The sequence below is a fragment of the Lodderomyces beijingensis genome (assembly GCF_963989305.1).
Source record: "Lodderomyces beijingensis strain CBS 14171 genome assembly, chromosome: 2".
NCBI lineage: Eukaryota > Fungi > Ascomycota > Pichiomycetes > Serinales > Debaryomycetaceae > Lodderomyces > Lodderomyces beijingensis.
In genome coordinates, this window is record NC_089971.1 from 1062362 (window position 1) to 1076588 (window position 14227).

The window sequence follows — 14227 nt, forward strand, 5'->3', positions numbered from 1 at the left end:
TCGTAACTCTATCACTTGCGGCGTTCATGGTTCCTCCTCCTCCAGCCGTGTGGGTTAGGGGAAAGAAGCGCCACTTTTCGCGATAATCAACAAACTATTTGGTCTCAAACGAAAACTTCAGAATTGGCTCTTGTGCGCAGGGAAAGAGGGCGAAAAAGTAAACAAAGAGATCACCACCATCCACACTGAAACCAGGCCAATTCCAGGAAACTCAACGAGTGCAGACATAATTGAAAGCAAAGACAGAGAGGACGAAGGAAATAGAGAGCTAGAGAAAGCCATCTTAGTACAGATGGCACCATTCAGACCGTATGGAGGAGACGAGGTCAGAGTCGTTAGTGACTTGTCTCGGTTCGACTTTCTGGGGTCACACCCCAAACTCCGCTCGAGAAATACAACACCGACCAACGCCGAGGTCACCGAGTCCGAATACTCGAGCAAGTTGACCATTGACACTTATATCCCGCTTTACTCATCAAGACTAGATAACAAGCACCGGTACGAGCCTCTACGGAAGGACGAAAAAGAGCATGGAGACAACAAGGCACAAAGGGAAGCGATAGTGTTGCCCAAAAGACGACGATCGGTTGAAAGGCCACCAGTTCCAAAACGCTCGGTTGGGGTCCAAGTGCCTCAGGACCATATCCCCCCGGCTCCAACGCCGCCACCGAAGGACACGAACCTACCATCGCGGGCGAATTCGAAACGCGATTTTTTGCCCTATCCATCCTCCATCACTGCAGTCGAGGGGAACCCTCGTCGAGTCCAGCTTCCTGCCATGCCCCAGCCGTCGGAGTTATACAGCAAGGGCAATCAACAGTTTGACGAAGACGGGTCAAGCGTCTCGTCCAACCGCAGAAAGTTGGAACACGACTTGGTGAGGCAAGTAATGAATCGACCGCTCATCTCGTTTCGCGCAGATCGGTTCGGGCCCGAGTACCATGGCAAATTCATCACCATCGCCGCCAGTTTCTTTCTCTACTTGTTTGAAATATGCTGCAGCATCATTGAAATCGTGCTTGCTTCGGTATTGCTACGGCAAGACCGTGACGTGTCCGTTGGGATATACCGCTACTTTGTAGCTGATGGCTCAATCTCGTTGATCATCTCATTGCTATTTGCACTTCAAGTCATCAATTACGAAAAAAGAAATGGCAGCTTCTATTGTTTGGCAGCCACAATCATCAAATTGGTTTCTTTCTTCTTGATCATTTCGTATATTTTCCCCTTGGCAACCTATGCCACGCTGAAGATCTGGCTGATTAGAAGAGCCAATGGGGCATTCATTATAATATCAACGTTTCTTTGGGTGATAAATTTGGTCATGTTTTCCACGACATTGTACATTTCGCGATTGAACTTGTTGGAAGAGTTGAATATTGATTATTCTAGTAAAGGAGTAGACGGCACATCGAGCAAGTCAAGGGGACAAGGCTACTGGAGTGAAAAGGACCACAAACCGCTTAAGGAATACTACTTGAACGAGAACGGCGAGATGTACGCATTGAATGAAGACTGGGAGAAAGAAGAGCATAAAGACAAGAACAAAATTTTGGTCTACACTTTCTAAAAAAAGTGGGGCCGGCACAGTGACTGTATTTGCAAACTAGATGAATAACGATTTTTTCACGCTAGCACTCAGGTCCACGGGGTTTTGGCTTTTTTTCGTTTTTTTCGATTTTTCGATTTTTCGTGTTTTCTTTTTTTTTTTTTTTTTTTTTTTGCAGCCTTCTGTTAAAGCTGGAAATTATTATTATGCAAATGACAGATTTGCACCCATTTTTCCCCTAACGACACCACCACATAACAAACCTTCAAGGCTTTTTTCGTTTCTTTCTCGTTGAGACAAGTGCTACACTGTGCTGTACTAGACTATACTACGCTGGCCTCATACTATTCTGCAATGAGAGTGTTGATTACTGCCCTTGTACTACAGCTCGCGGCAACGGCGTTGATTCCCCCCAACTGGGCCATCGTGAAGCCGACCATGTTTACACTTTCAGAAGTAAAGCAACGGTTGATAAACTCACTACAGGCGCTAGTGCCTCCCACACAAGGCGACAGGGATCGGATCTTGTTCCAGCCACTATCCAACATCACCGAGGCCGAAGTCTCAAGTACGGCCGCCGTGGCCGAAGAGAATCTCCTATTCATACCTCGCGAATTGATAAACCCTACCATGTTTGAGACGCTAGGCTTGTCGAATTTGTTTGAGCGCACGTTCAAGAATGGCACGATTGCGCCTCAGAAATGGTTGAATTTCACTGCAAAAGACCAAGTCCTCATTCCGCAGGAATTCAAAACGTATTTGCTCTTCAATACGACAACGGTCTTCAACTCCGGTTTGGATTTCATCCAGAGGTACACCGAGCACCGCGCAGGGAAAAGCTATCGCAGTTCCTCCTTCAGCCGATTCTTGGCAAATGCCGTGCCCTTTGAAATCCCAAAGTACTTGGAGCTCACGGATTATTACTTGGTTATTCCCGGAAGTAAGAAATTGCAAAACTTGTCCTCGAATGTGTACAACCGTGGCTTGTTGATGTTTTCCAAGGCCCAGTTGCCGGCATTTAGATCGCAATTGAGCGAGGACAAGCCGTTGATTGTGTTTATGTTTAATGAAACGGAGCCTAGACATTTCCTAAAGCTGACTAACAATGGCGGCGGGCCCAGCTTGCTCAATGCACCCAGGGTCCAGACCCCACCAGAGAATGACCGGCCGAAAACCACCCCCATCATGTCGATAAAGGACTACCTCAAGCAAAACCAAGTTTCCAATTTTTTCGACAGGTTTGCCAACCTTTGGATCAAACAAGTTGGCTACGACTCGCTAATCTCAGCAGTTTTCTGCAACATCCAAAACAGCGGCGACGACGGCGAAGAAGACACGAACCAAAGCTATTGTCTCAAGATCAAGAACCAAATGATTGACGTTTTCCCCGCCTACCAAAATTTCGTCAACCCCCGCAAAGGCCATCTGAAGTTGCATGCAAACTCCTTACACCCCGACCCAAAGGAATTGGACTCTCTTCTGGTTGAAAGCCAAGCCGTGCGACAAGTGCACGACAAGTTGCAAGCCAAAAAATACGCCATGACGTTAGCCACGTTAAGCTTGCTCAAGCACCCCAAGCAAACCATCGAAGCCGCCGACGAAGTATTTGATAAGAAAGTTGATGAAAAACTCACTAGCTTGTCACGCAAGAAGGATCACCTCAAGGACTCCCTCGATGACCGCAAGACTGCCCTCAAGATCGACCTCAGTGAGAAAAAAGCGTATATCGAGGATAAATCGGACGCGTTGGCCGATAAGATTTCCCGCAAGAGAAAACAGCTTGAGCAATTGCATTTCCAGCCTAAGTTGTTTGATAAGTCAGATTACGAAGCGTGGGATATGGGCGATTACGAATGGGATTGCGACTATGAGCATCACCCGGCCCTATGCAGCTGCTCCGATGACGAAAGCCCCAACAAGATCAAGAGCAAGTTCGAAGTGGACGAAGGCAGCTGTTCCGATGGAGATGAAACTGACAAAAACGAGAAAGCGAAAGAAAACGAAGGTGATGATTGTTTCTACGCCAAAGACAAGAAGTACGCAAGCAAAAGGTCGGAAATCCTTGAAGAGGATTCAGTTGAAGATAATCCTCCGAGCCCAGGAGGTGTCAGCATCGGCGGCGGTTTCACTATACCTTTATCCTTGCTCCACTTTGACGACTTGCACAATTACTCCCCACGGAGAACCTCGTATAGCCAAGTGATAAACCTCGATCTGTGGAAACCCGAGCGATTGAAAAAAAGAATTGAATTTAGTGATGATATAACTGAATGCAAGCCGATCACGTGGTATAATCTTTTCCACTATAGCATTTTCGGCGATTCAAAATTGTGCAACGACGAGGTCAAGCTTGGTGCAGTGGACTCCATGTCTTCTCCTGGAGCAGGCTGAACCGGAATCCTCTTTGGCTCAAGATCGAAGACAGACAATACAAAAAATAAAAAGGTATAGGAAGATGTAAAAACAAAAAAAAAATCTCGCGCATAATATAGGTTCCATGAATAATATAAAAAAAAAAAGTCGTAAAATACAAAAGTAGTAACTGAAATGAAGTATGATTTTATGCTCAAAAAAAAAAAATGAAAAAATATGATGAAAAATGAGAAACAAGAAAATGTTATCTGAAGTTCACTTTACCTTGTTGATATCTCTGTTGTTGCTGTTGTTGCTGTTGCTGCTGCTGCTGCTGCTGCTGCGGTACTTGCTGGTACGTGTTGTGCTGAACGTATGGATTTTGAGGACTGCTGAGGCTTCCTTGATAGGCATCTGTTTGACCATAGCTGAACCCACCTGTCGAGCTGCTGCTTGCTCCTCCTGCTCCTCCAGGAAGTGCATTGTAGGGATTGCCCACCATTGTCGTCGAGCTGAGTTGATTCAACAAATCCCTCTTTGAGCTCGAATCGTGACTGGAAGCTGACCCCGATGTGGACATCAATACTTGGCCACTCAAATTCCTGGTCTTTTGGTATACACCATCTTCTTCATACAAATCATCGTTGTCGTCATCAAACATTGTGCTGTCCTTTTTGTTGTTGCCACCATGTTCGTGTCCTTTCATTGCTGTTTCTCCCAAAGCCAACAACTCCATATCATCATCGTGGCTTAGCCCACCGGGACCACCGGTCTTGTTATTTACTGTTCTAGGCAAGAATGACACCCTGTCATCTTTCATGGGTTGGTATCTTGTATCTGGATTCTTGTAGGTCAAGGCCAAGGCACAGGTAATGATGGTGAATAACAACAAAAACAAGGCAAACACGGCATTCAAGATAAAGTAGACGATTGCCATGACAGATGACACAACGTTGGGTTGGCCAAAGACCATGGAAAAGAACATAAAGAACAATGCGTTTATGAAATTGATGACTCCAATGGTGATGTTGAACGCATTTGTTCTCTTGTCCATAAATGGACGAATCCAGCATAATAAGACCAAGTAGACCAATTCAATTGCCCAAACAACGATTGATTGCGGTTTGCCATTCTTTTGCAACACGGCGACAAACAAGGATTTCAAGAAAATGTACAACAATGAAACCGAAACAAACCAGTAGCAGTCAGCTCGATATTGCACATAAAGGAAACCAAATCTATTGAGAAATTTCACGTCTCCAAATAAAAGATATGCTGGGTTCTTGAATTGGGCCACCGATCTTCTACCTTTCATAAACACTCTGATACTTGCTTGTATCAACAAGACGCAGGCCAAGACCAATAAAAACACAGCCACCACGATTGTGCCTGCCGAGTCTCTCGAGGTCAACTCCCAGATACACAACAAACTTATTTGCGGTAAGGCAATAATCAACAAACGGTAAATTGTTCCCTTTATTATACCATTCCATTGCTGTCTGTATTCGTTAAATTTACCTTCATTCATCATCTTGGATCTGATGAGGATCTCAATAACGGCCTTGAACAACGTGAGACACACAATGATGACAAACGCAAAGAAAAATAAAAAGCAGATACCCGTCATGAAAAGATCGGTGATCTCGATTCCCAACAAGTACGCTACTCTTTGAATACCTCTCAAGACCAAGATCTTGCCGGCTAAATCGTCGGCCTTCTCGTCGGTAGAATACAACTCCGGGTCCAAGCTATCTGAGCTACCGAATTCGTCGGAAACTATCTGGATATCTGCTCTCTTTTGGAATCTTTGTTGATGCTCACTAACGAATTGGTCATAAACTTCAATAGCGGCTCTCTTGACCAATTTCTTTTGCACCGAGATTGAAAGATAGCTTGATTCTAAGATATCTGTGGGAGTACCTCCCGTCGATTGCATATACCAGTTGGCGATATTCTGCACAAATCCAACACGAACCAAACCCAAGGACCACATAAAGTTTTGCGCCCATGCAGCAGCAATCGGGGGCACTCTTGCAACACCCATCATTGCCGTGATTGCCAAAGATTGGAAATAGACGAAAAGTGACATTGAGTTGGAAGCAATGTGCGCTGCCGTGCTGGAATGGCCAATAACCGAAATGACACCAGAGACAATGACACCGGCACCTGAAACGGCGGCGATTGGCCAAGCCGCATACTTGGTTTGCACCGTCTTGCCGTTTGACAATGTTGCTTCAACACAAGCCAATTGTTGGAAAGTTTCCGTGTCATAAGCCACGACTCTGACTCTGGCGTCCAAATCGGGAATCGTGTAAGCTATACCAGGTATATCTTGAGTGACCGATTCATTCAAGCGATGTGAAGAACCGATATTGAAATGGCCCGAGGTCAAGGGACACAAGGGGTTGTTACTGGCACCGGGTTGTTCGAAGTTTAAATCGCACAAGGAAAGGTTTCTTTGCAAGACGTTTAATCCATAAGCAATGAGATTGACATTGATACCAATGGTTCTGTTATCAATCGACGACATGGCGTTGACGTTGAAGTAAACGGTGTTATTTTCAGGGTAGAACACGATATCGAAAAATGATGCTGTAAACTGCGAGTTATCCATACATGTTAAAAGTGACGATGATCTAATGAGTTTTTCTGCAGATATGAGATTGACGAGGAATGCCATGCAAATGAAGATGTAATTATGCAAAATCATCCTTGTTAGTAGATTCAATTCCTTAGTGGTGAATGAAAACGCTGAGCAACCGCGTCCTTTTTGACTCTAACTTGGATCAAAGGTTGAAAAAAAAGAAAAAAAAACCAAAACCAAACAAAAAATGACTTGAATCAGTTCCCCACGACGGTTTTCGAGAAATGAGTCTTGAGCTTTCGAGCTTTCGAAAGTTTTTTTCGTTTTTTTTTTCTTTTGTTATTTGATAATAGAACTGTTTCTCTTGGATTAGCAAAAGAAGAGCTGAAAAATTGCCGAAAGTCCCTATAATCTGGCTGTATGTATATATATATATGTGAAGGGGGAAAAAAAAAGGGTAGCAACTTGTTTTAGTTGAAATGCTTTGAAAATCCAGTGCAACAAGTTATGGTGGTTTAGTTTGTTGAAGTGGTGTGGATGGTAAAGTTGACCGAAAGTGGGTTCTGTCGAAGTGAAGTAAATGTAGGCTCTATCTGTCCTTGCCGTTGTTGCAGGAAGAAGAAGAAGAAGAAGAAAGCTGTCTGGTTGAAACAAATTTGGTTGTAAAAAAAAAAAAATTGGAATTTGGTTGTAAAAAGTGAGCACTCGCCCTTTTACTCTCTCTCTTGTGCGCGTGTGGAAGAGTGTGTTGTAATTATAACTAGAGCTGTCGTAGTGAGGTTAAATATAAACCAGTCAACAAACAGCCACCCACTCTGCTGTGGTTGTAGTAATGACTAGTATAGGCTCAACAGTCAGGTGACTGCACATACGTGCATATACCACGTAGTAGTCACTGTCGATGTTCACCAAGACACCCCAGCTGAGCCCCCCTCACTACCACCACCAGTGCTACAACCCCAACTGCCACTACTACCAGTGCTGGTAGTGCCATGTCTACTGCCGCGTCTGGTGGCACCGAGAAATAAATTATATCCTGTTTGAGTTTTGGCCCTTTTCAAGTCACCCCTTTGGAAGAACCCACCGCTGCCTCCAAGAGGGCGCACACCCGTATTCAATAATAATAACAACAGACCGCCAGACTATAGAATAAATACGCGCATTTCAGCCAAGGTTCCACTTGAAGCATCCACCACCACCACTTTAATTTCCCTCTCGCGTACCGATCAGATATACCAAGAATCTCACCTTCGACTTCACCTTCAACCTCATCTTGTCACCATTAGGAGCCCGTCTCCAGTACACGCAACCGACCAATACAAGTCACGAGATCTCAACACTGTAAATTGGCTACATGAAAATGAGAAACCGGTGCTACTCCAACCCACCACACACGCACGCACGAAAAAGAACAAAAAAAAAACAGCGCCTTTTCTAAATTTGGGCGTGCGCGCGCTACCAGTTGGCGGATAGCCAGCGATGACGCTATGTGAGACACACAGCCCCTTAACTTCCTCTCGCCCGGGCCTCTCTCCCCCCCCCCTTTACAACGAGTACACCAAGCGTCGTTTGCATATATATATAGGGATATGTCTTGGATGGGGCTATACTGCTGTCGAGGGCTATATTCTATGATCTTGTCTTGTCCTGTGTGTTTATCACCATTTCGGAAACGAGTGTAAGTTGTAAGTTTTTGCCCAACCACGTCTCGAGGTTGTGGTGTATCAGATTCATCTACCTTTTCAAGAATAAGTTTTTTAAGAAAAAAGCACTACTAAAGAAATATATATCATCAGGAAATATCCGACTACTAGTAGGGAATACCATTGGTGAGTCTTTGGAACTCGTCGTAACCTTTAGTGTAGAAACTCTCCTTTGACTCCTTGATCAACTTTTTGAAATATATGGCCGCCTCCTTTTCCGATTTGTAGGGAACAAACCTATTTCTCAAATTCTTGATGGTTGTGTCTTTGAAACAGGGCAATCCACTCTCCAACATGGGCGTCACGGTACGCACAATCATCTCCATGTAGGGACGACATGCCAAGAAGCCCTTGATACAAAGCTCCTCGAACCATTTAAACGCCTGAGTTTCGTCATTGCCTCCCAAGACCATAATCATCTCATGGGTCAACTTGAATGGCACATTTTCAAACTTGACCCCACCAGGCACAATATCAAAACAGAAACCAAAATCAATGTGCAAGACATGTCCACTTTCATCGTACATAATGTTTCCGTTATGTCTATCCTTAAACTGCAACAAGTACGAGATAATCGAGTAAGCAGCCAACGACTTAACCAAGTTGTTTCTCGCTTGCTGGAACTCGATGGAGTTTTCAGGTCCAAACTTGGTGATGAAATATTCATATAACCCATTCACTGCTTCTCTACCCAACATATCTCTCGAGGTGGAGTTGGGCAAGACATCAATAACACCACAGCCTGGCGCGGTAGCGGTAACCCTATATGGGAAAACATACATGTCCAAGCCTGCATCTTGCCAAATGGTTCTAAACATCGAAATCAACTGCAAGGCCAAAACATCTTGTCTGCAATCGTCACCAACTTTGAAAATAGCACTTTGCCACTTCTCAATTTCCACTTTTTGCGCTTGACCCAACTCGTCATAGTCGATAATGTCCTTTTTGATTTTAAAAGTGGCCATAAAGGGGGCCTTGGCATGTGATTGCAACGGTTTACCTGATTTACGATTAATGTCAACCAATTCACCATCAGGGTTAGACGGCAAATAAACACCTGGCTCAACTTTGATCTTGGCCATCTCTTCGTCGATTTTGGCCTTCTTTTCCGCTTTGCTCTTTTTAATATATGGCTTCAATTTACCCGAGATATCGGTGACTTCATTGAAAAATCCAAATTCTTTATGATAAAATGCCAAATCCGGTTTACTAAAAGTAGCCAACATCTTTTCCTGTATTCTATCCAACACAGGTTTCAAATCATCGGGCTCGGTTGAATCTTCATCCTTGTAACTATTAGCCAACATGTTCCAGATGATTTGATGCGCAAACAACTGGGAAACTTTGGCTGTTTCAATAATAAATCTCTCAACGTATCCCATAGCGTCAAATCTCAATGATTGAACAATCTGCGGAACATAGAAAAAGGTCAAGTTAACATCATGGCTCTCCAAGGATCTCATGGTGTACTGCAAGGTGAATGGATTCGATCCAAATGGCGGCAAGAACAAGGTGATGGCATCAATGGGTGACAACGCGGCCCAGAACAACAATTGATACGATGGCATGTGAGTGCCTGCGTTGAGACCAATGAAAAACTGGACAGCATCCGGATAGTACACGGCTGCAAGGGGGTTCTTGATAATTAAATGCTGCAACGTGTCGTCGATGTTCTTGATTTTGAAACGCATGGCCAAATTTATCGCCAAAATCGGATCGATATCATAAGCTTTGGCAATTTGCGCCGTAGTGATTTGGTTGCCAACTAAAGATCCCGATGTATCAACTGGATTCAAGCTCGTCATCCAAATGTTGAACTTGTAAATCTCGTCATCAAGGAAATACAAAAAGATGGTCTTTTTGATGTCAATGCTGGCCAGTCTAGTGGTGATGGCCGTGGCCATTCGAGCAACCTCTCTCATAATAATTGCTTCGCTCTTGAATTTCAACTTGTTACCACCAAATGGGAAAGTGTTTCTTTGTCTAAACCAAGTCAAAGCACCATCAAAAATTAAATTGGTCAAATCTAAAACGCTTCTCGAGCCCAATTTAATGTGGTATTGCAAAACTTCAAATGAAAATTTAATCAACTCAAAACGCACCAACCTTGAAAGCGGGTGGTATGAAGCAATCCTCAAATTTTGCAAACCCGTTTCCACAAATCTGGTGAAAATCTTGAGCAAATGGTCACTTTGGTTCAACGTGGCTTCAAAGTTACTAGCAAACAACTTGATAATCTCCAAATGAGGTCCAAAGCTTCGTTGTGCCTTTTCGGCCAACCTGTTAACCGCAACCCTGTTACTTGGAGCATATTCCATCTTGTCAAACTCTGGACCGGCAATATCGTATTCTTGTGAAAACAACCCTTTTCTCAATTGAATCGATTCTTCCCATTTCTCAGCAACTTCACTAAGCAAAAGCATACTCAATACCGGTTTATCCTTCATAACGGCAAACCAGACCCCACCGGCATTGATCATGACCGAGGGCTCAAACAAGATGAATGGAATTTCAACCAAGTACCTAACCAATTCTGCATTGTTGACATCGCTCAACAACGTGAGTCCCGCAATCTCACTAAGCAAATGCATAATCTCGTCAGCCGAGGGGAAATCAGAAGGAGCAGAGTTGAACAAGGTGGTTTTCACATTGAAAACCTTTTCTCTAATCGCTTTAAATGCAATGTCGGCCTCTTCATCTGTTCTCAATGGCAATTTGTTGACGAACTCGGAAACAAAGTTCGATCTCCAGTTCAACTGCGCAACAATGGTGGGCAAGCTGTCCAACGAAGACGCGTTAGCATAGGTGATGGCGGACATTTCACGATCGTGCGACGAAATGTTACCTGACATCTCCAATGCAAACGATAACCCAAATTGAATAGGGTTATCGAAATTGAGCTCCTCGTTTGCTGACACATAAGATTGGATCAAACTCTTGGTGTCAATGTTTGACTTGTTCAACAACAAGTTGACCCAATGTTTGGACTTTTCATGGAAACGATTAAAAGTGGAGCATCTCCATTTGTAGTCGTCGGACAATTCAATCCTGATACCCGTGCACCTGGCCCTGAATGTCGTTGTAGGCTCATACTCGTGAACGTCGGCATCAGCAATACTTTGAAACAACAACGTTAAAAGATCGAAAAGTGCAAACAAGGACTTTTTGTGACACAAAGAAGAGGGCACTTTGTTAATCAACAAGTCGGCACATTGAATCGAGGCATCCTGCATCTCCGGAATGGCATGAGTGAACATGGTCAAAATCTTGGTCAACTGGCCGGCAATGTGGTCAGCGGCAAATTGCTTGTTGGCTCCAGTGGTGATCAAGGCAACATACTCCTTGATGATTTGGAAAGCAATCGAACCCAAGTACTTATCGGTTCCCGAAATCTTGACCGAAGGGTCAGTAAAGTACAAAAAGATTTTGGAGCAGTCACCACTGCGCACTCTCAAAGTTTCAATCAAAACGGTCGCAGACAAGAACATCAACTTGGGGTAGGACAAAGTGCGGTGAACTTCGAAAATGTCTCCCAAGAATGTTCTGTGATCCTTGATGTTATGGTTCGATGATCCCCTTCTCAACACAGTGTTCAACTCGATGGAAGTCTCGGTTCTGTCCCATGACAATTCCGAAGCCAATGGCGGCGAGTTGTACGCGATTCTCTCCAACTCGTGCTTGAACATCTTTGTGTTTTTAGAGGTGATGGTGTAGCCATGGACAACCATGTTGAACCAAATGTTTTTGAACAAGTTGATGGTCTCAGTCTTTTGGATCTTCAATGGTTCTTGACCGGCATGGACATCGGGCAAAATCGCAGCCAATGGCTTCAAGTAAATAGCGATCTGGTCACCGATTTCACTAATTTCATTGTGAGATCTATGGTGCTCCAACTGCTGAACGTCACCTTTGCTAATGATGGCCGTCAAGAGCTCGTGCAAGTAAACAGTGTACAATGGGTTATCCGGTTTCAATCTCTTGGCCAAAGTGATTTTAGCCTCAGTCAAGCTTGCCAACAACGCCGTGTTTTTCTTTTCCAATGCATCCGATGACATCTTGTTCAACAACCTAATCAAAATGACAAACTCGCGTTCGGGCAAAAATGGAGCGCATGAACTCAACCCTTTTAAAATCAAGGGACCAATGGCGGAATCGATCTTGGTCACTTTTTGCGACAAGATCGTGCATGCCAACGCGGGAACAGTTTCGTCATCACACGCGTCTGACACTTCAATAATGGCCGTGACTGCATTCTCGCAAACTTTCCTATAGTCATTTTCATCGTATTCACTAGAGACAGCAGCCTTGCTGAATACTTGCGAAACATCACTAACCGAAGTTCTTCTCGACGAGACTGGGGACAAGTCTTTTATTGAACCTGTTTCAAGCCCAGTCATGTTTTTAGCAACTCTTCTAGCACTCTTGGAATGCAAAGATAAACCTTCGTTGCTGACAAAGAGGAGGTTGGTCAATGAGTAAATAGTGGTGACAACAGCATCCTGCGATAATCTCTTGCCCGCTAAACCAACACTCTTGGAGGCCTCCAAACAGTATTGCAGTTGCAATTTCGGGTTGGCGACAACCGAAGTAAACACTCTGGTCAACAATGGACCTACGGTTTCATCCTTAAACACCAACAACGAACCAAACTCAAAAACAGTCAACCCCAAATCTGGATCCAACATGACATCTCTAATCTCGATGCAGGATTTAAACAAGTTTCGTGACGTTTTCAAATCCAAATTGTCGGTAAACATGCTGCAGCTCAAAACCTGCAAGCTGTAGCTCTTGGCCAAGTAACCCAATTTCAAGCGGTTAAAAGTCGAATAAACAATGTACGTTTCACCTCTGTCCAAAAACTCAACTTTGCGAAGCGCCAAATCGGACAAGATCTTGATAATCTCCATGTTGGCTCTGGTAAACTCCAACCCTCCTTCCTTAGCTTTGCCATTCAACTTAGGTTGGCCTTGCCCGTTATGGGAATTGTGGTCGTAAGTGTGTGCAACCTTGGCCAAGAGGCAACTCAACAACGACTCGTCCTTGTTGCCAATAATGGCATTGATAATCGAGCACATTAATTTGGCCAATTTTTCAAGATACAAAATTGGAGAAAAATTGATTGTATAGTCACGATCACGCAACTCGCTATACTCATTTGGCTCGTCATAAAGGAAATCTGAATAAGACTCAACATCGCATAAAAATTCAAAATTGTCAACCGATGCATCCAACATGGTGAAAATCTTGAATGTTCTAGAAGAAAAACTCAAAAAGTGGGCATTCTTGTTCAATCCTTCAATGAACCCCATCAACGTCAAAAAATTGGAGAATTCAGGCTCAACATTGTCGAAAAACTTGTCAATGAATTGGTGGAAAATCTCAACAACTTCATCAAAGTAGACCTTGTTTGCTTGATAGGCCAAGTTGATCAATCCACTAGTCAATTTTTCACTCAACAAGGTCCATGGAGACACAGCAACTGAATTGGACAAGATGTTGTATGCAAACTTTTGATCGGGCAATTCAAACAAGTAGACTTTGAACTTGTCAATCAAGATTTTCACCTGGTTGTTAACCTTCATTGTCTTTTTCGTGGCATCGCACAAGGCAATCAATACTTCATACTCTTTAGGTGCTATGGCAACCGTGGACAACTTCCCATTTCCGTTGGCACTGCCGTTGATGGAAGATTTACGAATTGGTGCTTCTTTGGGAGTGGCAGATAACAACCTTGCAAAATAGTCCTTTTGAATACCGGTGTTGATCTCTTTCAAATTTGAAGGAACATACTCAACGGTCAAGTCGGCGAGTTTCTTGAGAACTTCCCCACGAATGGTACCCCTTGTAATTCCCGAGTAGTCCATCTTTTTTTTTTTTTTGAACTTAAAAGACTCAAGGAATTAGCAGTTGGTGGTGGAGTTTGTCTTTGCTGAAACCAATAAAGGTTTTCCTGGGTCAGTTATATAGGTTTGAAGTTGATATTGTTGTTCTTGATGTTTTTTGTTGTTTTTGCAAGCATCCGGGGTTTTTTTCCTTGCT

The 14227-nt window shown here is 43.8% G+C and overlaps 4 protein-coding genes across 4 annotated transcripts; 2 read left to right on the forward strand and 2 right to left on the reverse strand. All coding sequences in view use genetic code 12, as the record gives it.

The window, feature by feature from the left end:
* Nucleotides 1-292: 292 nt before the first annotated feature.
* On the forward strand, nt 293-1570 carry LODBEIA_P16080 (uncharacterized protein; the record flags this gene model as incomplete). The annotated part of the gene is made up of 1 exon (XM_066971515.1): nt 293-1570. One exon carries the CDS (start codon nt 293-295, stop codon nt 1568-1570), a length of 1278 nt encoding a protein of 425 aa, XP_066828546.1.
* A 333-nt stretch (nt 1571-1903) lies between these two features.
* On the forward strand, nt 1904-3940 carry LODBEIA_P16090 (uncharacterized protein; the record flags this gene model as incomplete). Its single annotated transcript, XM_066971516.1, has 1 exon — nt 1904-3940. The coding sequence occupies one exon, from the start codon at nt 1904-1906 to the stop codon at nt 3938-3940; it is 2037 nt and encodes a 678-aa protein (XP_066828547.1).
* Nucleotides 3941-4166: 226 nt separating this feature from the next.
* LODBEIA_P16100 (uncharacterized protein) lies at nt 4167-6515 on the reverse strand (the record flags this gene model as incomplete). The annotated part of the gene is made up of 1 exon (XM_066971518.1): nt 4167-6515. One exon carries the CDS (start codon nt 6513-6515, stop codon nt 4167-4169), a length of 2349 nt encoding a protein of 782 aa, XP_066828548.1.
* A 1780-nt stretch (nt 6516-8295) lies between these two features.
* LODBEIA_P16110 (uncharacterized protein) lies at nt 8296-14052 on the reverse strand (the record flags this gene model as incomplete). The annotated part of the gene is made up of 1 exon (XM_066971519.1): nt 8296-14052. The coding sequence occupies one exon, from the start codon at nt 14050-14052 to the stop codon at nt 8296-8298; it is 5757 nt and encodes a 1918-aa protein (XP_066828549.1).
* Between the last annotated feature and the right edge of the window lie 175 nt (nt 14053-14227).